Consider the following 22,071-nt stretch of genomic DNA (forward strand, 5'->3'; position numbering starts at 1 on the left):
AAATTTATTCATCTTTTCCAAATCATACCCATCTTTCTCACTTCATCCTTTTGTAAAACTATTGACTCCATCATTTTGTCTTTCATCTGGGCAAATAAACCCCATAGAATTTCAAAGGCACACTTGCAGAAACCCTCCTCTGAGTGCGGATTAGGCCTCCCAGTTTTCAGGCACTACTACTGGGCTTGCAATGCCAGAACGTGGGTTTTCTGGAGCAGTGTTTCAGCTGTTCCTGCTGTTCAGAAGGGATGCGGTCCTTCTTGGCCTTTGATAGAGGCACACAGTGCTAAATCAATTTTTGGTACATCACTTGATGGTATTCTGTTTTCTAAGCCCAACATACCTACCAAACTTTTAAGTAATGATTTTGTCCTAGGTCATTCTCTTAGGATCTTAAAGCAAGTTAGGGGTGCTTTGTGCCTTCCAGAACTATCCATTTTTGCTCCAATAACTGAAAACCTTTCTTTTTCACCTGGCTTGATGGACCCTGTGTTTAAGCTTTGGTCAGCATTAGGTCTTCACACTATTAAGGACCTCTACATTGACAATTGTTTTGCTTCATTTGCTCAGCTGCAATCAAAATTTATGCTCCCCTCTGCTCATTTATTTAGATACTTACAAATTAGGAATTTTGTTAAACCGTCTTTTGCCCATCTGGATAAGCCCCCTGCTCATAGTGACTTTTGTGATTATTTGATTAAAAATCCCACTTCCAAACACCTAATCAGCCAGTTTACTACACTTTTTACACTTACAGCACCTACTAACCACATCAAGTAAGCTTGGGTTAAGGACTTGGAAGCAGAGGCGGAGCCAGACATTTGAAACACCAGGGGCTTAGCCCAAAGAGTAGTATGCATGTGGGATTTTTTTTTTTTTTTTTTTTTTGGGGGGGGGGGTGTAGAAATGACTGAAAGATTAATAGGCTCTGTTTTGAGTTTTGTTCAAAAAAGAATGACTTCATATAGGGAAAAATATATGTCACATGTGCAGGACACCTTAAACTAGTTTTTTAATTAAGCAGCAAGGCAGAACAAGGTCAGGGCTGTATCAAAACACGAGGACTAAACCCCAATTCAACCAGACCCAGAACTGATCCGGAATTAAAACAGGACTACAAGAGTTCAAAATCAGGACTACTGAGGACTTAACCAAGACAGAACCAGAATCAGAACTAGATGATAGCACTAAAAATCATCATAGACCTGCACTACACTTTTTTAATTCTACCAAAGTCCACTATTTAGATTGAGAAAAGTTTATATAATTATTTAGCCTTGTTGTGCAAACAAGCCTGCATAACTTAATAAATACAGAATTTGAAAAATAACAAACCTAAAAAGAAACACTAGGTACGAGATACATGAGGACCTGTGATACGGTGATACTTTTGGTAAACAACCATTTGACTAACATGTGTGTCTCACCTGCTCTTGTTCATCTCTGTTCCTCTCTCTCCCTCTTTGTGCTGACAATCATCAAATATACAGTTGAAACCAGATATTTACTCTTCAGATAAAAACACTTTTTTAATTGTAACATCAAATCAGACTAAATGTTTATTTTTTTAGATTGATAAATATAAAAACATATTTGTTAACTTTAAGAGTAAAGAGAGAAACTATCTGTGTTTCTTAATTGCAAATGGCACCAAATTGTATTCAAACTTGAGCCACACTTATGGAGCTCCACAGTTCTTTTCCTGGTGTTTTGGTTGATATCTCTTGATGTTCCCATGTCAAAGAAACAGGCTCTGTGTTTTGCCTTATATGCATCCACAGGTGTGCCACCAGTTTACTCACATGGACTCTACTAACCTATCAGAAGCTTCTTCAGCTCAGAATGGAATCGTCTGCAGTTTTCTTATTAATTAACAATAAATTTAGTGTACATGTACTCCTACATTTGATGAAAGTGATAAAAATAGCTCTGTCTCTCTTTATTCTGAAATTTAACTAATTCAAAATATATTTCAATATTTATCTAAAACAAAAATTTACTCTAAATTGATGTTGTACAGTAAAAATGTTTTCTCCCTAAAGTGTATGTAAATATCTGGTTACAAATGTGAATATCCTGCTGTGTACTGAAATTCTTCTTGTTTTGCATAGAAATATACTGAACAACATACAAAGCATAATATATAAAATAACATTTACCTGAGTTTTTTCTTTGAAAGAAGCCTCTAATGTCCATTCTTATATTTCAGTACATAACTGAAACCGATTTAGTCGGGAGGGTAAGAACTGAAAATATGAAATAAACACACGTAAGCTAAGACTCTCTAAAAAAAATAGCATTTGTTCGGCTTTTCATTTCGCCATTTGTTGATTCACTTGAAGAGCAAGTAACGTAATATTGGTCAAGTGATCAGTTTGATATCAATCTTTCGTGATGCACCGTCATATTTACATTATTTGTACGGTACGAATGATTTGCTTTGGTACCTGGTCAAACTTAAGCTCTCCTTAGTATGGCTGGCTCTGTTTCTCCAACAGCGCACTCACGGGCAGCAGCTGCCCCGCCCCCTCGCTCAGTCGCTTAGTGCCTGAGCTCGGATCATACCAATATCAGGGGGGATTCACGCACAGTCGTAAATTCCCACAGTGTGCACTATGTGCTTCGAATATTGTGTGTACTTTTTGTTTTATACAGTTGTCAGCCAGGCATCTAACTATGAAAAAATTACACTCCAAAATACCCCGGGCTTCTGACAAAACAACCCGGGCTTAAGCCCCGTAAGCCACCCCCCCGCTCCGCCCCTGCTTGGAAGTAGACATATCGGATGCTTTGTGGGCCAATGGGTTGAAGAAGATTAAAGAATGTTCTGTTAATGCCAGACTACAACTTATACAGTTCAAGGTCCTTCATCGTCTGCATTTTTCTAAAACAAAGCTATGCAGCATTTCTCCATCTATTTCGTCTTTGTCTGACAGATGCAAAGCAATGGAGGGAACCCTTGGTCACCTTTTCTGGTCTTGCCCCACACTCAGGAGTTTCTGGGCAGAGATATTTAATATATACAGGGAGTGCAGAATTATTAGGCAAGTTGTATTTTTGAGGAATAATTTTATTATTGAACAACAACCATGTTCTCAATGAACCCAAAAAACTCATTAATATCAAAGCTGAATGTTTTGGGAAGTAGTTTTTAGTTAGTTTTTAGTTTGAGCTATTTTAGGGGGATATCTGTGTGTGCAGGTGACTATTACTGTGCACAATTATTAGGCAACTTAACAAAAAACAAATATATACCCATTTCAATTATTTATTTTTACCAGTGACACCAATATAACATCTCCACATTCACAAATATACATTTCTGACATTCAAAAACAAAAACAAATCAGCGACCAATATAGCCACCTTTCTTTGCAAGGACACTCAAAAGCCTGCCATCCATGGATTCTGTCAGTGTTTTGATCTGTTCACCATCAACATTGCGTGCAGCAGCAACCACAGCCTCCCAGACACTGTTCAGAGAGGTGTACTGTTTTCCCTCCTTGTAAATCTCACATTTGATGATGGACCACAGGTTCTCAATGGGGTTCAGATCAGGTGAACAAGGTGGCCATGTCATTAGTTTTTCTTCTTTTATACCCTTTCTTGCCAGCCACGCTGTGGAGTACTTGGACGCGTGTGATGGAGCATTGTCCTACATGAAAATCATGTTTTTTTCATGTTTTGCCCTTTACCAATCCAGCCACGGGCCCATCCATCTGGCCCATCAAGACTCACTCTCATTTCATCAGTCCATAAAACCTTAGAAAAACCAGTCTTGAGATATTTCTTGGCCCAGTCTTGATGTTTCAGCTTGTGTGTCTTGTTCAGTGGTGGTCGTCTTTCAGCCTTTCTTACCTTGGCCATGTCTCTGAGTATTGCACACCTTGTGCTTTTGGGCACTCCAGTGATGTTGCAGCTCTGAAATATGGCCAAACTGATGGCAAGTGGCATCTTGGCAGCTGCACGCTTGACTTTTCTCAGTTCATGGGCAGTTATTTTGCGCCTTGGTTTTTCCACACGCTTCTTGCGACCCTGTTGACTATTTTGAATGAAACGCTTGATTGTTCGATGATCACGCTTCAGAAGCTTTGCAATTTTGAGACTGCTGCATCCCTCTGCAAGATATCTCACTATTTTTGACTTTTCTGAGCCTGTCAAGTCCTTCTTTTGACCCATTTTGCCAAAGGAAAGGACGTTGCCTAATAATTATGCACACCTGATATAGGGTGTTGATGTCATTAGACCACACCCCTTCTCATTACAGAGATGCACATCACCTAATATGCTTAATTGGTAGTAGGCTTTCGAGCCTATACAGCTTGGAGTAAGACAACATGCATGAAGAGGATGATGTGGACAAAATACTCATTTGCCTAATAATTCTGCACTCCCTGTATAACCGGGTTTTTGACTTAAAATTAGAGCCGGATGGTGTACTTGCAGTGCTAGGCTGCTCCCTAACCTCATTGGCACTCAGACGTCCTCTTCAGAAAGCTTTAATGTTTGGCATGACTGTAGCTAAAAGACTTATTCTTAGAGCCTGGAAATGACCATCTCCTCCATTGTTCAGGGTTTGGCTACGTGAGATGATTGCATGTTTGTATACTGAAGAGGTTTGTTATCGTTTGGCTGACACCCATTTTAAGTTTATCGAAATCTGGGGCCCTTTTCTCAATCATATTAATAGGAATTCAACATAAATTTTAACCCATTTGACTGCACTTTGTGTTTGTGTGAAACTGCACTTCTGCCGGACCCTGATTTCTTCCTGGACTTGTTTCCCACATCTTTTGGTCTTGGTGAACTCACTGTTGCCCTGTCTAAACTCACACAGAAGATCATCTTCTTTGGACAATGGTGTTTCTTTTGAACTTTTGATTTGTACTGGCTAACTGGGTTTATTTTTTTTCTTTTCTTTCCTGTTTTCCCGTTTGTTTGGTTTCTGGTTTTTGTTTTCTGTTTCTTCTTTTTTTTTTTTCTGTGCTTAAGTATTATTGTTTTTGAATCTTATGTTATTTGTCTGGTGTGATGTTATGTAACTTTAAACTTAAAATCTTATAAATAAACATTAAAAAAAATATTCTGCAATAGATCCCAAACGGAAGAAAACCATGAATCAACATATGAACATTACCTGATGAAGTGAAGCAGAGCAAAGTTACAGAGGTTTGAGTTTTGTAATTTGGCATCATTTTAAAAAGTTAAAATTTCTTCAGTGTTGAACAGCAGAAATTAGACTTTACTGTCGGAAGTCAGTTAAATTAAAAAAAAAACACACAAAAGGCAGCGCTGTACACAACGGTAGACTTGTGGGTAATAAGCAAGCCACAATGCCGAAAAAAGAGATTTTTAGATGGGAAACTGTTCTTGAAGTACACTGAGAGAGAGAGGGAGAGAGAGAGCTGTGCACAAAGTGTGAGTTTTATTGTGGTGGAAGCAAAACAACAAAAGTCAGAGGGAATTCTACGGCGTTATTTTTGTGCCACTATTCTGAGCACATGTAAAAAAGTTTCAGCGCACGTAAAAAAAACATTTGCAGGTGCAATTGTTGCATTTTGAGGAGAAATTTATTTTGAGCGAAGAACAGCTAAATTTGAGTGAACAAAATTCATTGCTGCGTGCAAAAACTGTATTTCAGTGTTTGCTATTATTCACAACACACACACACACACAATAGCAGCACCTCTCGCTCAGTTTTTGCATTTGCGCTTGCTCGCAATGTGTTGCTTATGCTCGCAACATTTCTGCCTGTGCGTGCTCAACTGATGATCCACCAGGACAAACTCAGCAGTGTGTGAGGAAGAGGAGGAGGAAGAGCCAGCAGCAGCTGACAGATGGAGAGAATAGACAGACTGTTCCCTGTTTGTGAAGGACTGCTAGGAAAGTTTAACATAACTGTCTGTCCTGAATCAGTCTTATTAGGTAATGTTCAAATAATGTGATCATCCCAGTGTTTTCAGTGTGGGAGAAAGTTACACACTATGAAGAGAGAGAGAAATATATAATATGTCTATCTCTCTGAAGACAAAAACAGTCTAATTAAAGGTCAACCTGCTTCAGGAATATGGGAACAAACTTTATATGAACAAATGATTAAATTGTGCCTAATCAAAGAATGCAACTCTTAAAAAAAAAAAAGGAAACTGTAAAACTTAAAAAAAATGAATAAAAAAACATGACCTTGAGGACTGAAAATCCTCACAGAGCAGCTTGTCTGGAGATATCAGCCGTGACTGAACTCTGTCTGTAGTCACTCCATCCATCTCTCTGTCTTCAGGTCCTCAGGACGTCGCTTATGGTCAGGTGGTCATCAAAAGCAAGAAGAACATTGGCAGGAAGACAGGTAACCATAGAAACCACTACACTGACACAGCATGGCACTCACCATAATTCAATTCAATTTTATTCATATAGCGCCAAATCACAACAACATTCGCTTTATATTGTAAGGTAGACCCTACAATAATACATACAGAGAAAAACCTAACAATCATATGACCCCCTATGAGCAAGCACTTTGGCGACAGTGGGAAGGAAAAACTTCTGATCCAGGCCAAACTATGTGCTTTAGCAAAAATAAAACAAATAAAACTTTATTTATACAGCACCTTTCAAGAAAAAACATCACAAAGTGCTTCACACAGAAATACAAATGTATAAGACAAAAACAGACAAAAGTTAACAAAATGCAATTTTAAAAAGATGAGTTTTTAGTTGTTTTTTAAAAGAGACCACTGAGTCCACAGCTCTTTTTGAATTGAAATTTTTTTTTCAGTCAACAACAACAACAACAACAGATTATAATTTTACATAAAAGTACTCAAACAGAAACCGAAAAAGGAATAGGCTGAAGCCTTATGGCTTATACTTATCCTATCCCTTACCCCCATAGAAATAATCAAATCCTTAACCAATTTAATGAATAACATTGATAAATAAGTTGTATAACAGTTTGAAAAGAAATCAATGATAAATCAAGAAATTAAATCAACACAAAAAAAATGTTAACAAACCAAATTTCTATAACCTTGTATGATACTAATTTTTAAAATCTTCCTGAAAAATGACAAAGAAAAACACATCTTCAGTTCATCATTAAGTCCATTCCATAATTTCACTCCCAAAACTGACACACATCTATACTTAACATTGGTTCTCACTTTAGGCATTTCAAACTTATAAGACCCCCTCAAATCATATTTTCCATCTCTTAGTTGAAACATACTTAAAATACAAATTGGAACATTCTTTTTCATCACTCGATATATCATTTCTAAAGTTTTAGAATATATAATGTCCATGAATTTTAACACATCCTACAAAAAACTGGTTGGTGGACTCCCTATATCCAACTTTATTTATTATTCTAATAGCTCTTTTTTGTAATTTAAATATTGAATCCATATATGTTTTGTATGTGTTCCCCCAAATTTCTGCACAGTAGGTCATATAAGGCAAACAAAGGGAAGTATACAATAAATAAAGGCAGTTCTTATTCAAAAAATCTCTTGTTTTATAAAGAATAAAAATAGACTTGGATAATTTCCGTTTCACATGTTCTATGTGGGGCTTCCAACAAAGTTTATCATCAATAATTAATCCTAAAAATTTTGTCTCATATACTCTTTCAATTTCAACATTATTTAAATTCAATTTTACTTTAATATTACTTTTACTACCTCCAAATAACATAAATTTTGTTTTACTTTCATTCAATGATAGTTTATTAAATACAAACCATCTATTTAACTTCATGAGTTCTGTTTCCACTGTTTTCAGTAATTTCTTTATGTCTTTTCCTGAGCAAAATAAGTTTGTATCATCAGCAAACATCACATATTTTAAAGTATCACTGGCTGTACAAATATAATTTATATAAAGTAAAAATAACTTAGGTCCCAAAACAGATCCTTGCGGAACTCCACAAGTTACTTTTCTAAGTTTAGATTTCATGTTATTAATACTCACATATTGGAACCTATTATTCAAGTAACTATTTAACCAAAATTGTACAACACCTCTTAAACCATACCTTTCACACTTCTGTAAAAGTAAAGAATGATCTATCGTATCGAAGGCTTTACGTAAATCAATAAACACACCTATTCCAAACTGTTTTTCATCCACAGCCATTGCAATATTTTCAATAAATTCCATCACAGCTAGAGATGTTGAACGATTTCTTCTGAACCCATACTGATGATCATTCAATAAATCATATTTATCAATAAAAGAATCTAGTTTGTTTGCAAATAGCTTTTCAAGAATCTTTGAAAACTGAGGCAGTAAAGATACCGGTCTATAGTTTGACACAATCTGTTTGGAAAAATTCCAGTTTGAAATGATTTGTTACAAATATATGTTAACGGTTGAAGGACACTATGAAGAACTTCTTTAATTAGCGACATGTCAAGGTCATCACAATCCATGGATTTTTTACTCTTGAATTTACTCACCACTTCTACAATGTCACTCTCACAGACTCCACCAAGAAACATTGAGCTACATTTACAAGAAGTAGAATCTACTTCATCATTTCCTCCTGGTACAGAAATCTCTTTTGCCAAGTTGGGACCTACATTAACAAAGTAATCATTAAATTCATTAACTATACTCTCAGTATTCTCAATCACTACATTATCTCTTGTTACAATATGTGTTGGAGAACATATATTATGTTGATTTTTTATTATCCTCTTTAATACACTCCAGGTAGCCTTAATATTACTTTTATGTTTTTGAAGCAGCTGTTCATAATATCTTTTCTTTTCATATCGCATAATAGATGTTAACTTATTTCGATATTTCTTATATTTGTCTTCATTTTCCTTTGTTCTATGTGTCAAAAAAATCCTGTATAACCTATTTTTCTTTTTATAATTTTTAGAAAACTTTTTAATTGGACAATGGCTGTCATAGATTGACAAAAATATATCCAAAAACGCATTGTAAGCATCATTAGTGTCTTCCACATAAACTTTTTGCCAGTCATAATTTTGTCATAAAGTCTGTTTTAAAAGCCACAATTTGTTCTGGTGTTTTTATTCTACCACTGTAATCCATTTGCTTTTCCTCTTGAAAATGAAGTTGATTGTTCATTTCAAACACTGAAAAGACAGGCAAGTGATCACTTACATCTGTGACTAACAGTCCACTATGTATCTTGCCGTTTATCTTATTGACAAAAATATTGTCGATCAAAGTGGCACTATCCATCGTTATTCTGCTCAGCTTTAGAATCAACGGATGGAATCCAAAACTAAACATTGTATCAATAAATTCTGAAGTCTTATTATGGTCGTTTGCCTTCAATAGATCGATGTTAAAATCACCACAAAAAAAAAGTCACCTTCTCCTTGTGTTTTTCCAATATTACAGAAATTTCTTTAGTAAACTGATCGATACAGGATGCAGGTGTACGATAAATGCAGCTAACTAATATGTTTTTCGATCTTTCAACCTGAATTTCAATGGTTAAACATTCCATCAAGTTATCAATCACAGCAGTCATATTGTTAACAACTTTACATTTAAGATGTGAAAAAACAAACATAGCAACACCTCCTCCTCTTCTATTCTTCCTATTTTGCCAAAACATTTCATAGCCCTCTAGTCCATCTTGCAATTCTTTGTCGTCATTCAACCATGTTTCTGAAATTGCTACCACTGCAAACTTATTTTGGAATTGATCAAGATACGCTTTGATTTTAGAAAAATTACTGTAAAGACTCCGACTGTTAAAGTGGATTAATGAAAAACCTTTTATCTTGGGATCCAACTCTTCCCCATTATAATATTCACATGTCATATCAACATTCTGATAGAGGTGGATATCTGGATCAATACTATTGTCCAACTCATAAAATTTATAATCATGAGATCCAAAATATTCAATTTTTTGCCTTTTTTTGTTCACACATTCACATGCATAGTTATTTTTCTCACACTTATCAGATATTGTTCATATCACAGTCAGCAACACAATTCTTTTCTACACTGAACTCTTTTTCTTTTGTTTAAATCTTTCAAGATCTGCAATGTCTCTGACAACAATTACTTTAGCTTGTTCTGGTGTCCCATTAAGTCTTATGAATACCTTACAGTTCCTGGTCCAGGTATCTTGGATGTGCTTTTCCTTCTTCAATAGTCTTGCCTGTCGTGCAATTTCAGCATTTCTCTTGGTGAGATGCTCATTCACATATACACCAGTTCCCTTTAACTTCTTTCCCATCTTTAACAGTTCAACTTTATATTTCCTGTTCACAAATCGTAGTATGATAGTTGGCATCTTGGTATGTTTTTGTGGAATAGTATGACATGCAGCTATGTTTTTGCTATCCAAAAGAATGTCTTTGTCTTTGAAAAACTGAATAACTTGCTGCTCAAGCAAATCCTTTTCAGCTCTTGGTGCCTCTTCCCCCTCCTTGTCTCCTGCTGTACTCCGTGCATAGGTGTAGTGATTTGTCTTCAGTCCAGAAATAATCACATCTTCCATCCTTGTATACTGCTCCAAATCTTCAACTCTTTTTTCCAGCTCTTCAGTTGTCTTACTTCTTCAATTAAGTCCTGCTTGCTGTTTCACCACCTTACTCAATTCCTCTGACATGAAGTTTAGAGACTTCTTAACTTCTTCAATATCTTCTGTTAGCCTCTTAGTTGTCATGTTTCTTGATCACCAATTTAAATTCTTAGAAGACAAAATGAATTCCAGGCTCCAGGTAATCCAATAAGCCAGGTGTTACTTGTAGAGCACATGTGATGAAAAAGCTCAGTGTGAGGCCACAGTGGCAAAAGCTCTGTCTCCCTTTGTTCTCAGCCTTAAATACTGTAAAACAAGTAGGCCCAAATCACATGACCTCAGGGACCTCCTAAGGACATAGGGTTGTAAAAGTTCAATGATGTAGGCTGGTGCTGGTCCATGATAAGCTCTAAAGGTCAGAACCAGAATCTTAAAATGGACTCTGAATTAATTGGAGAGCCAATGGAGCGGTATTAGCAATGGTGTCACATGTGAGTACTTAAATGTTTTGGTCAGAAGTCTATAGCCATCAGAATTGTTGTCTTAATGCCAAGAAAGATGCCAAGCGGATTTATTTTACCAAGTGGATCATCATGGCCTTGCCATATTGGTCCATTTGATTGACCTTTATTATAATTATGAATTTATTTTATTTTCAGTTGCAAACGGGACAGACATGACTGTGGGATAGGACAGGGGGAAAGAACGAAAGAAAGAGAGGGAGAGAAAGAAAACCAAAGGGGAGAAGAGACGGTGAGAAGGGGGGAAGAGAGAAGAAAAAAAAAAAAACACTCCTGGGTCACCTGTATGGAGAAAAAAAAACAGAGGAGACAGCAAACAACAAAGAGCAACATAATAATAGAAAAAAAAGCACCATCACAATAAACTAGCTAGTCATAGATATCAATAGTTACTAAATAATAAACGATATTGTGCAGCACGCAAGATAGACAGCGCACAGTGTGCTTTGAGGCAGCAGCCAAGAAAGCTGTAGTCCGCGTCTGTGAATACCCATGTGTACACCTGTGTGCATACCTGTGTGGATCAGCATGCTTGCATTCCAAAGGTTTCTCCATGTAATGATCTGCTAGGGAGTGTGGGGAGCCACAGCCCTGTCCTTTATGGTATCAAGCAGGTATGGAGGAGATCAAAACTCCAGACATCCAGAGGCCCCCAGAACACAAGAGACCAAGGAAGACCCACAGAGGGGCAGCTGCGCCACTGTCCCAGTAAGAGCTAAGGAGAGTCCCAGATGAGGGGTCATTCAGCAGCCGCGGAGCAGAAGCCAGGGGGAGTTGCAGTGACGCGCCCGTGAGCTCCGCCGGCAGCCAGCTGTGCCTGAGTGACCGAGCCCCAGGCCGAGAGGCCGGGGGCACCCCACCTCCGAAGTGGCCCGAGCGAGCCCCAATAAGCGGCCGCCAAGGAGTGAGCCGGTGTGTACCCGGACGCCCACCCCCAGATACAAAGAACCACCAACGCACCGACACCTGAGGGAGTCCGCCACCGGCAGGAGAAGTGGTGGTGGGTGGAGATAGGCCTCCAAACCTTGGAGGGCCCGAGATGTCCCCAGAGAGGTGGCGTCTGATACCCAACCTGACATATAGACACAAACATACAGGCACACACAGATACAAACATCCATTCCCACCCTCATGCAAGCCTAATCTTAAAAGTAGAGATAGTGTCTGTCTCCTGAATCCAAACTGGAAGCTGGTTCCACAGAAGAGGAGCCTGAAAACTGAAGGCTCTGCCTCCCATTCTACTTTTAAATACTCTAGGAACAACAAGTAGGCCTGCAGAGCGAGAGCGAAGTGCTCTAATAGGGTGATATGGTACTACAAGGTCATTAAGATAAGATGGGGCCTGATTATTTAAGACCTTGTATGTGAGGAGCAGGATTTTGAATTCTGGATTTAACAGGTAGCCAAAACAGGAGAAATCTGCTCTCTCTTTCTAGTCCCTGTCAGGACTCTTGCTGCAGCATTTTGGATCAGCTGAAGGCTTTTCAGCGAGTTTTTTGGACATCCTGATAATAATGAATTACAGTCGTCCAGCCTGGAAGTAATAAATGCATTACTGTGTATGTTTAGAACCGCAGCTGCTTTTACTTTGGGATACATAATAATCAGCACTGACTCAGGGGTGTGTTGCAGAAGCAGAATATCCATGAATCCCTGTGTGTGTGTGTGTGTGTGTGTGTGTGTGTGTGTGTGTGTGTGTGTGTGTGTGTGTGTGTGTGTGTGTGTGTGTGTGTGATGTACACTGTAATTTCTGCAGAGGCCTGTAGGGGGAGCAAGGAGCACCACTGAGCTAAGCTAGAAGATATAAACATGTGAAACACACATACAGGTGTGCGATACTCTAATCCTGTGTGTGTATGTTTGTTACAGAGCAGTCAGCTGATCCATGTGCTGTGTACTCATCAGTCAGAGCAGGTAACATTCACACACAGGTGTATTTAAATAAAGGTAAAAGGGTGAACAGCTGACATCAGTGATGTTTGTCTCTGAACAGGAAGCTGAGAACACACTTGGTCTGATGGACGACTTTCATCCTTCACTCTGCTCCTCTTTCAGAGCCTGCTGAGGAATTGTTAGTTATTCCTGAATCTTCATTAGACAGTGTTGATCGTGGAGGAGAAGATTTGTACTTTAAATATTAGTTTTGTTCTATTCGTTTTTCTGGAAACATCTGAATGGCTTTAAAGTATCCATATCTATATATTAAAGAAAGACCTGTGTTTAATAAAAGTTTGTTTAAAAAATCCCAGATTGGCGTCTGTGTCTGTTAAATCTAACAGTGTATAAAAAGGCTCTGCGACTTCATGTTCCTGCAATTGTTTGAGGTGGAGGTGCGGGAAATGACGTAGGCAGAAGTTTGAGGTACTGCGCTGCTACTCCAGAAGGGGAGATTGTATTTCCGGGTTAGTTCTGGGGTTTTTTACATCATCATGGCCCTTTCTCAATTCTCAAGTACGCGAGTCCGTGATTGCCAAGAATGCGAGCACGGACTCGCAATTTGTACAATTGGAACACCAGCATGCTTGATGAAGTCACAGGTCTGGAGTTTTTACTGCCGTCCCCTCTTAATTTAACTCGAATTAATATGTTATGAAGCTTAACTTTAATCTCAGCCAAACCGATTTACTCGGGAACAAATAAACACTGAAAAAAACCAAACATTAACATTTGGAAGTGATCTAAGTGACTTATATATCATGTTTAACCTCAGTACTGAAATCTCTTTTAATAAAAATAACGTACATGTCATATGCCTTAATAAAAACAAACAGGTGAGATGTTAGAACGCATTTACTTTTATTTTAGTGGACATTCAAAAAGTACAATAGACAGCTGCTGGGGTTTGAACAAATATTTAAAATATAATCTGATCATTCTGAAGCAGCCTTCAGAAGCTCCACGTATTAACATGCTGTTTTAGTTCCCGATGAAAATGTTTCCTCCTGAATTGAAATATATGTCAGCCAAAACTAATCAGGAACAAATAAAACCAGGCGCGATTCTAGGATCAGAGCTTTGGGGGTGCTGAGCACCCAGAGAGCCAGGCAAGATAAACTTTACTCGTCACGATGAGACGTCTTCCCTGTCTCTGTCAGTCCCTGCATCCTTAAATATCTCCAGTTGTCCTGAGTTCTCTCTGACTGTCTCCTTGGTGCTTCCTTGTCCTCATTGTCTGTTTTCTTCGTCTCCATTATCAGTCATAATAATTTTACCATCTCTGTGTAAGTCTGCAAATTTCTTTATTAAATCATGAGATTCTTAAATTCATCAAGCCTCTCTGTGCCTGGGTCCTCGTCACAAAACATGACATCACTGTTTTGTATATTTTATCTCAATTTAATCCCACATTTGTGAAAGAAAAGCAAAACACTTTTTTGAAAAGGCTGAAACAAAACCATCAAATCTGATAAAGGTTATTTAAATGCTGCTAATGAAGAATTGTTTGGAATAAAAAAAATACATCTCCTAACTTTAATTACTGCGGGAAAATGATGAATGATGATCATAGTGAGTAAGAAGTAAACTATACTATTGCTGTTATATAAAGAGATAATAACATTAATAATGAAATAATATTAATATGAGGAGGCAACTTAGTCAGTTATGATGTGAGGTGGATAATTGTTAGAAGTAATCTGCATCAAGCTTAAGGGTTGCTCAAATTCAGTACAACGACATATGAGATGAAGAAAATAAAGAAAATATCTAAACTAATGAAGTGCATAGAGGCACTTAACCTGCTTGAAAACCTGTCATCCTAGATCAGACATTGCTGAAATATAGAGCACACCTATACTAACAACAAATAAGCCAAACCTTATATACCGTATACAACAGCTACAGCTACAAGATTGAGAAGCTGAATTAAATATGTGGACACTGTTAAGCTGATGAGCAGGTTACACATTTTTTACAGCAGGAGCTACATAGGAACACATCAGAGGGAGGGAAACAGCTCAAACATGCAGCTGTCTGTGGGCTCGGTTTTTTTTCCCTCACACTTCTGATTTGTCTTTGGCAGCAGCCGTTTTTGCATCCTGACTCATGTGTGTAAAGCGTTCATGCCGTCAGCAACTTGTTTTTGTTTTGTTGTTTTAAAAAATAAGTAAATTTGTGATGACACTTGTAGATCACAGCGACACATAATGATTAGGCATATGATTTACTAATTGTTGTTCTCTGTGTAGTGTGCTGATTTTTGTTTTTGTTTTTTTGTTTTTTTTTGTTTTGACGTGTTCCTTGAGTGAGGAGTACTGTGACTTCTGTAGTAGCTCTCACCATGCGACCTTGATAATGATAAGTTCAGAGCCAGCTGAGAGCTGGGTTGTCTGCTTTGCTTTAGGTGATAAGGCAGAAAAGTTAAAACTTAGTTTCTTGTCTTGAAAAAAAAAGAAAGGAGATTTTGTGTTTCTCAGCCAGGAACAACTACAATTTCATTTTCTGTTTTTGAAAAGGAGAATTTAAAATAATAATAATAATAATAATAATAATAATAATAATAATAACTAGAAAGCGAAAATTTCTGAAGAAATTTTAAGTGTGCCTATGCCGCCGCTAATCAGTATAGTTTGCCATTCAAACGGCTACAGAGAGCAAAACTCAGCAGAGCAGCCATTCTCCACCATTAACTATGGTAAAACCAAACACCGCTCGCGCCTCACAGATGACAGCTTACAGTTTTGTGTAAAGATGAGGTGACTTCGTACAGCCCCAATTTGTAGACGCTGTGCGCAGAGGTTCATAAGCAGACCCGACAATGTTTGCATGAACACACTTTGAAGCATTACGTTATGGACCACTTTTCACACATAGTTGCTGTACCCACACAGCCGGCTGTAGCTTTTCATCTCACAGCCCGACACATACAAAAAAAAAAAAAAAAAAAAAGCAGAGAGAGCACAGACTTTACACCTGAGAGGCGTGATTGCAGATATCGCTGAGGTGGGTCCACCTCCCCTGCAGCGGCACTGCAGACCACGCCCTGCCACACACATCAAACACGTAAAATAAATATTTATGCACTTTTCATTCACTTTTTGTTTTTTGTTATTTTTACACAGTGTTCTGAATGATTAACAATGGTCTACAGCCAATCTTGTGTATTATTATACAAACTTTGGTTGTAAGATTCAGATAACTATTTAATAAAAGCTAAATATTTTATATGAGAGTAAGAAAGAAAAGTATATCTTTGTCTCATACTCTCATCAGACAATACATGAACCTCTCAATAAACAAAATATATGCTCGGCTTAAATGACAAACCGCTATTTTACACAGTGGAACACTTATTTTTAAACAAAACCAATGCAGTTCGCCACTGACAGTGCTTACCTTTGCACATCACAGTAAACACTGAACCAAGATGGCGCCCACGCGAACGAGAAATCTGAACTACGGTGTCCTGCAGAGGACAAATGGTCAAAATTGCTAAAATTTACAACATATATGCAGCGACACCTTGTGACTTATTCCAGTCACTACCTTAAATATACATAACGTCTTACCTGACATTCAGTTCACCGGACACTCATACCGAATCACCAGCCCATATAAATGAAAAATAAGTCCAGCAGTCAACCAAGAGTCATCACGAAAGACTAGGGGTGACAGGAGAGCGTGAGCGGGCCTGGGTGTCAGCCAGCCCAGCATGGGTGTCAGCCAGCCCGACCTGGGTGGCAGCCAAGCCGCGCTAGCCAGCTAGCCGGCTAGCTGCCATGCGGCGGTGAAACGAGAGCGTGAGCCGGCCTGGGTATCAGTCAGCCCGGCCTGGGTGTCAGCCAAGCCGCCCTAGCCAGCTAGCCGACTAGCTGCCATGCGGCGCTAGCAGTAACATCGTGAGAGATATGGGACTTCTTGATAAAATATGGGACTTCTTGATAAAACGAGCAGATATTTGAAGTTTACACCCCTACATTATCGCCTGAAAATAGGGGAGGCTGTCATAAAGTTCAACATCAGTAACTTAGCGCGCACAGCTGTATAGAAACTCCGTGGTGCTAGCTAGCACGCAGTACAGTTATTGTAACTGTCAGCACAACGAAAATAAACTACACCTAAACTCTGTTTATATCTGACCCAAATAGAGTGCAGTTAATAACGTCTTACCTGAAATTCAGTTCACCAGCCGCCTGCTTCTCCTGCATTGGGTTCCCCTTATCCACGATTGAGCTCCGCGTTAGCCACCACCGGTCGATCGGTGGCCGCCTCGCATGTTTCTTTCCCCGCATACGAGGGGAACAGACATATACCGGTGGCTAACGCGGAGCTAGCTAGCCACCGGTATATGAACAACTCAGTTATTTTTTCCACATCGACCAGCATCATCGGCCCATATAAACGAAAAATAAGTCCAGCTAATACAAAGACTGTTTGCGGAGCGATCGGGGGTGAAAGGAGTTAGAGACGCCTCACTGAAAGCCAAGCCTGGGTGCTTTTGAGCGAAGCGGCGCTAGCTAGCCGAGCTAGCTAGCCGGCTAGCCGGCCGGCCGAACTAGCTAGCCGGCTAGCAGCAACATCGTGAGAAATCTGTTGCTAATATGGGATGTTTTGACAAAACGAGCAGATATTTGACGTTTACACACCTACATTCTCACCTGAAAACCGGTCGATCGGCGGCCGCCTCGCATGTTTCTTTCCCCACATATGAGGGGAAAGAGACACATACCGGTGGCTAGCTAGCTCCGCGTTAGCCACCACCAAACAACTCAGTTTTTCCTCATCGACCAGCATCATCGGCCCATATAAACGAAAAATAAGTCCAGCTAAGACAAAGACTGTTTGCGGAGCTATCGGGGATGAAAGGAGTTAGAGACGCCTCACTGAAAGCCAAGCCTGGGTGCTTTTGAGTGAAGCGGCGCAACATCGTGAAAAATCTGTTGCCAATATGGGATGTTTTGACAAAACGAGCAGATATTTGACGTTTACACACCCACATTCTCACCTGAAAATATCTTAAAAGTTTACTTTGTGACCTAGAAACACAAATAAGAGGAATATATTAAACCAAGTGGCAGCCGCCATTGTTTGACTGGTAGAGGCGTGCTTTGAATTGTGGGATATGCAGTTTTCCACCAAGCATACACCCTTGCCGTTACCGTAACTATTCAATGCTTCGTGCAACCTTAAGAATTCCAATGGTTCCTGAAAGCACCGACGCTGTGCGCGCCGTTGATATTGTCGTCATTATGGTAATCCAAATACGGGGACATACCACTAGAGTGAGCCAACACACCACAAATTAAGTGAGTGAGCAAACACACCACAAAGTAAGTTAAGTTTCACTTTCGTTCGTTCCCATTCATTCCAATGGGCAAAAACTTGCATTAAAATATTCATATTTAAAAAACTATAGAAGTAATAAACACCAAAAGGCATAGCAACTCATTCCTGATCCAGCCGCACAAAATGATATAACATATATGAAGCTTGTGTCAAAACTGTGGGATGAGTTACGGTCCAAAATTTCAGGCGGAAAAAGAATAATAATAATAATAATAAATCCGAGCAATAGTAATAAGTGTGCCTTCGCATAGGCACACTTAATAATAATAAATCCGAGCAATAGTAATAAGTGTGCCTTCGCATAGGCACACTTAATAATAAAACAAAGAGTGATGTTTGTTTAAGTGGTGAATAAAGCTAATACTGCAAAATACCAACTAGTGCATGATCTGTGAGCAATAAATGAAATCACTGAAATGATGCCACCAGTAGTAGCAAATCCTCACACTATACTGAATCAAGTCACTCCAAAAGAACAATGGTTCTCAGTGATAGACTTATCAAACGCTTTCTCAGTGTTTGACTTCACTTTTGAGGGGCAGAGACAGTTTCTACTCTACGTAGATGACATTTTAGTTACTGGCCACACAGAGGGAGGGTGTAAGCAAAATACTATGGCTGTGTTACGTCGCTGAGTTAAGGCCACAGGGTATCTTTAAATGAACGCTAATTATAAAGTCACATACTTAGGGCACACCCTCTCAGGTGAAGGCAGAAAGCTACAAAACAAAAGAAAAGAAGCTATACAAAATGCGCCACAGCCACAAAACTAAGCATTTACATTCTTTCTGTCAGTGAGCCTGAGTTATGACCTTGGCTCCCTGTTTTCTGCCCCCGTGCAATGTGCTCTGTTGTCTCTACAATGAAAAAAAACAAACAAAAGGCCCTGACTCTCTGAACACAATATTCTCTTTAGAACTCAGCAGTATGAAATGTCATGAAATAGTCTAACTCACTCACAACAATAAATTAGCAGTATAGGATAATACCACCCTATCTAATTAATCTAATGATTTTCACACTCTTTTAACTCAGAAGTATGATGCAAACTGAAACTACTGTACATACTGATTACACAAGAAGTATGATGTGGCCTACAGCAGTATCGTGATTCACTCATTTTGATTACAGGTATAATGTAATATATAACAGCATAATAATCTCACAGCTGCTAATAGCACATTTGCCTTTCTTAACACACATGAGAGAAAGGCAACTGTTAAGAAAATGCCCTTTTGGGTGAGACAGGCCCAGAGGCCCTGCATGCAAGCGTACTAACACACATGAAGAACAATGAAGAACAGCTTACTGTCATGAACCGAAGTTCCGAGCGCAGGCTGGACCCAGAAGCAGAACACACACACCAGGGTAGGAGAGAATAAAGAAAGTAAATTTTATTATAACTAAAGGTGTCCTGTGAGGGTAGCCGGAAAAACAACGTGTGGACCCAGAAGAAACCGAGGGACTGGGGAGGTGAACCGCGCAGGGAACGCCGAGAGCAGGGCTGTGAGAGGCTGTAAAACAAAAAGAGAAACAGATTACTGGGGTGCGGAAAAAAGGCAGCATACGAGGGAAGGTGGAGTATGCGTCTCACGGTGATAGCCGGGCTGAGTGAACCAGAGGGGGGGGAGCTCCAAAGGGGTCGAGACGGCGAGGCTGATGGTGATCCGAATCTCAGGCGGACAGGTGGACAGGCAGGTGGCTCGTAAAAAACGCCGAGTTGTGATCTGAGTACACAGGGCAAACAGTGTTAGTTCAGATGGAGAGTTTGTCATAAGAGTTTTTCCCGCAGGTGTACGTTACCGCTGAGAGGCAACTACGGACTGGCGTGGAGCAGCAGGTAGGGCAGGATTAAATAGTCCACCTGGTGATCGCCTGGGATGGGATGCAGGTGTGGGGTTAGCAGCCACGCCCGTGGGCGTGGGCATCCCAACAGCACCCCGGACGCCGGGCCGCGGACCATGACACTTACACTATAACACACACTATACATGTGCCTCTATATCTCTCATTGGTGTTAAAGCAGGAAAGACTTAACAGAGTTTTGTTATCAAATGCTGAATCCCCAGCTTGCAGGACAATAGGTGAAACATTTGTGAAAACAGAGAAGGATAAAATAAAGACACAGAGAGTCTGGTATGACCAAGCAGTAATCAGACAATAAATTTAGTTGGTAATGCAATAAATTGTGAGATGCTTTCTGTTTGATTGATGCAACACAAGTAATTTACTGTATGAAGGAAATTCTCTTTTGTGATAATATTTTGAACATGCATTTCTGTTGACCTATCAACTTAGCGCATTATGAGCTGATATGCAAATTAGTTGACTGATACTAGATTTGAAAAATGACTGGATTATAAAATAAGTGAATAAAATGTAACAGAGGGTTGAAATTAGTTTTTTGTTTCTAGTGTGTGGAGAACGGTTTTATCATGGCACACATCTGTTTACATGGGAGGAAACTCCTTATGTGATATGACATTTAGCGATTCGCTTCTGATGTTCAGCACATCAGAAATATGACTCTGAAATTAAAAAGGGAAAATAATTTTGCTGACAAAGCTGACAGAGCAGTACTAGACACTGATGACATAATGAAAATAGCAGGAAAACCCATTCTTCCCAAATCATTACACAAAACAGCCACTCTACTGAGCCATGGCTTAAGCCATGTTTCAACGGGAGGAATGGTACTTATAATAAACCGACAATTTTACACTATCCATTTTGAAACTTCAGCAAAAGAACGTGTGAGAACATGTATGACCTGCCAAAAACACAATACCCAAGGTAATTTAAGGCCAAAAAACAGGACATTTTCCTTATCAGAGTAGGAATTCCATATGTTGGAATGAAATGGTTGCATAGACACTTTGCAACTGAGATTGAGATTGACTGGGTAGATTTCTGGCCATTTTGAAAAAACATCTATAATTACTAGATCAGATAATGGAAGCCATTTTGTAAATGATGTGATCAGCAAAGTATCTGAAGCACTAGGTTTCAGTTTAAAACACCATTGTGCCTACCATCCACAGAGTGCAGGATTAGTGGAGAGAACAAATGGCACTATAAAACAAAGGCTCAGAAAAACAATGGAAGAAACTGGCAGACCATGGCCAGAATGTGTAGGCCTAGTCAAAATGTGGATGAGAATAACACAAGGAAATAACAAACTGTCCCCATTTGAAATCATACATGGGCGACCTTTTCCATTGCCAGTTATTAGCGAGTCACTAGATAAATCAATCCGTGAAACCACTCTGGCAGATTGGATGACTCGATTGTTGATAAACAGAGAAGTTGTTTTGAACAATAAACTGCAGCAAGACTCTTTTTCACCTATTTCTTGCAGATTGAAGCCAGGTGATTGGACCCTTGTCCGAGTACTCCAAAGGAAAAATTGGAGCTCGCCATGGTGGGAGGGTCCATACCAAGTGCTTCTGACCACTCCAACTGCCTGCAAAATAGCGGAGAAACCCTCCTGGATACATCAGAGCCACTGCAAAAAAGTTGAGGTCCCCAAGGATTCCACTTCCTTCACAGAAATCAACTAGTAAGGGAAAGTCTCACCCTCACTTGATTGCTCCAGTGGCGAGGGGGAAGGGCTGATAGGGCGCCCGTAGGGAATTGCTCGCACTTCAACCTCCTGCCGCTGATCAACTCTAGGGCAGCCAAGTGACAGGGTGTGACGGACCTGTGTGCAACCATGGGAAGGTGGACCCTCTTGGTTACCTTAAC

The 22,071-nt window shown here is 39.4% G+C and overlaps 1 protein-coding gene and 1 long non-coding RNA gene across 2 annotated transcripts in view; one reads left to right on the top strand and one right to left on the bottom strand.

Moving 5' to 3' along the window:
• LOC113015692 (uncharacterized) overlaps positions 1–13,285 on the top strand; it is a 45,259-nt gene extending 31,974 nt beyond the window's left edge. The window contains exons 8-10 of the mRNA XM_080299504.1: positions 6,281–6,346; positions 12,913–12,957; positions 13,037–13,285. Coding sequence (XP_080155630.1) covers positions 6,281–6,346; positions 12,913–12,957; positions 13,037–13,044 — 119 coding nt within the window. The 3' untranslated portion in view covers positions 13,045–13,285. The remainder of the gene's footprint in view (positions 1–6,280; positions 6,347–12,912; positions 12,958–13,036) is intronic.
• A 6,355-nt stretch (positions 13,286–19,640) lies between these two features.
• LOC145425984 (uncharacterized) lies at positions 19,641–20,288 on the bottom strand. Its single transcript, XR_013906752.1, has 3 exons — positions 20,131–20,288; positions 19,922–20,054; positions 19,641–19,841 (listed from the first exon to the last, which is right to left on the bottom strand). It is a non-coding gene; the product is annotated as an uncharacterized LOC145425984 (long non-coding RNA).
• Positions 20,289–22,071: the final 1,783 nt, after the last annotated feature.

Source organism: Astatotilapia calliptera, chromosome 3, assembly GCF_964374335.1.
Source record: "Astatotilapia calliptera chromosome 3, fAstCal68.1, whole genome shotgun sequence".
Classification (NCBI taxonomy): domain Eukaryota; kingdom Metazoa; phylum Chordata; class Actinopteri; order Cichliformes; family Cichlidae; genus Astatotilapia; species Astatotilapia calliptera.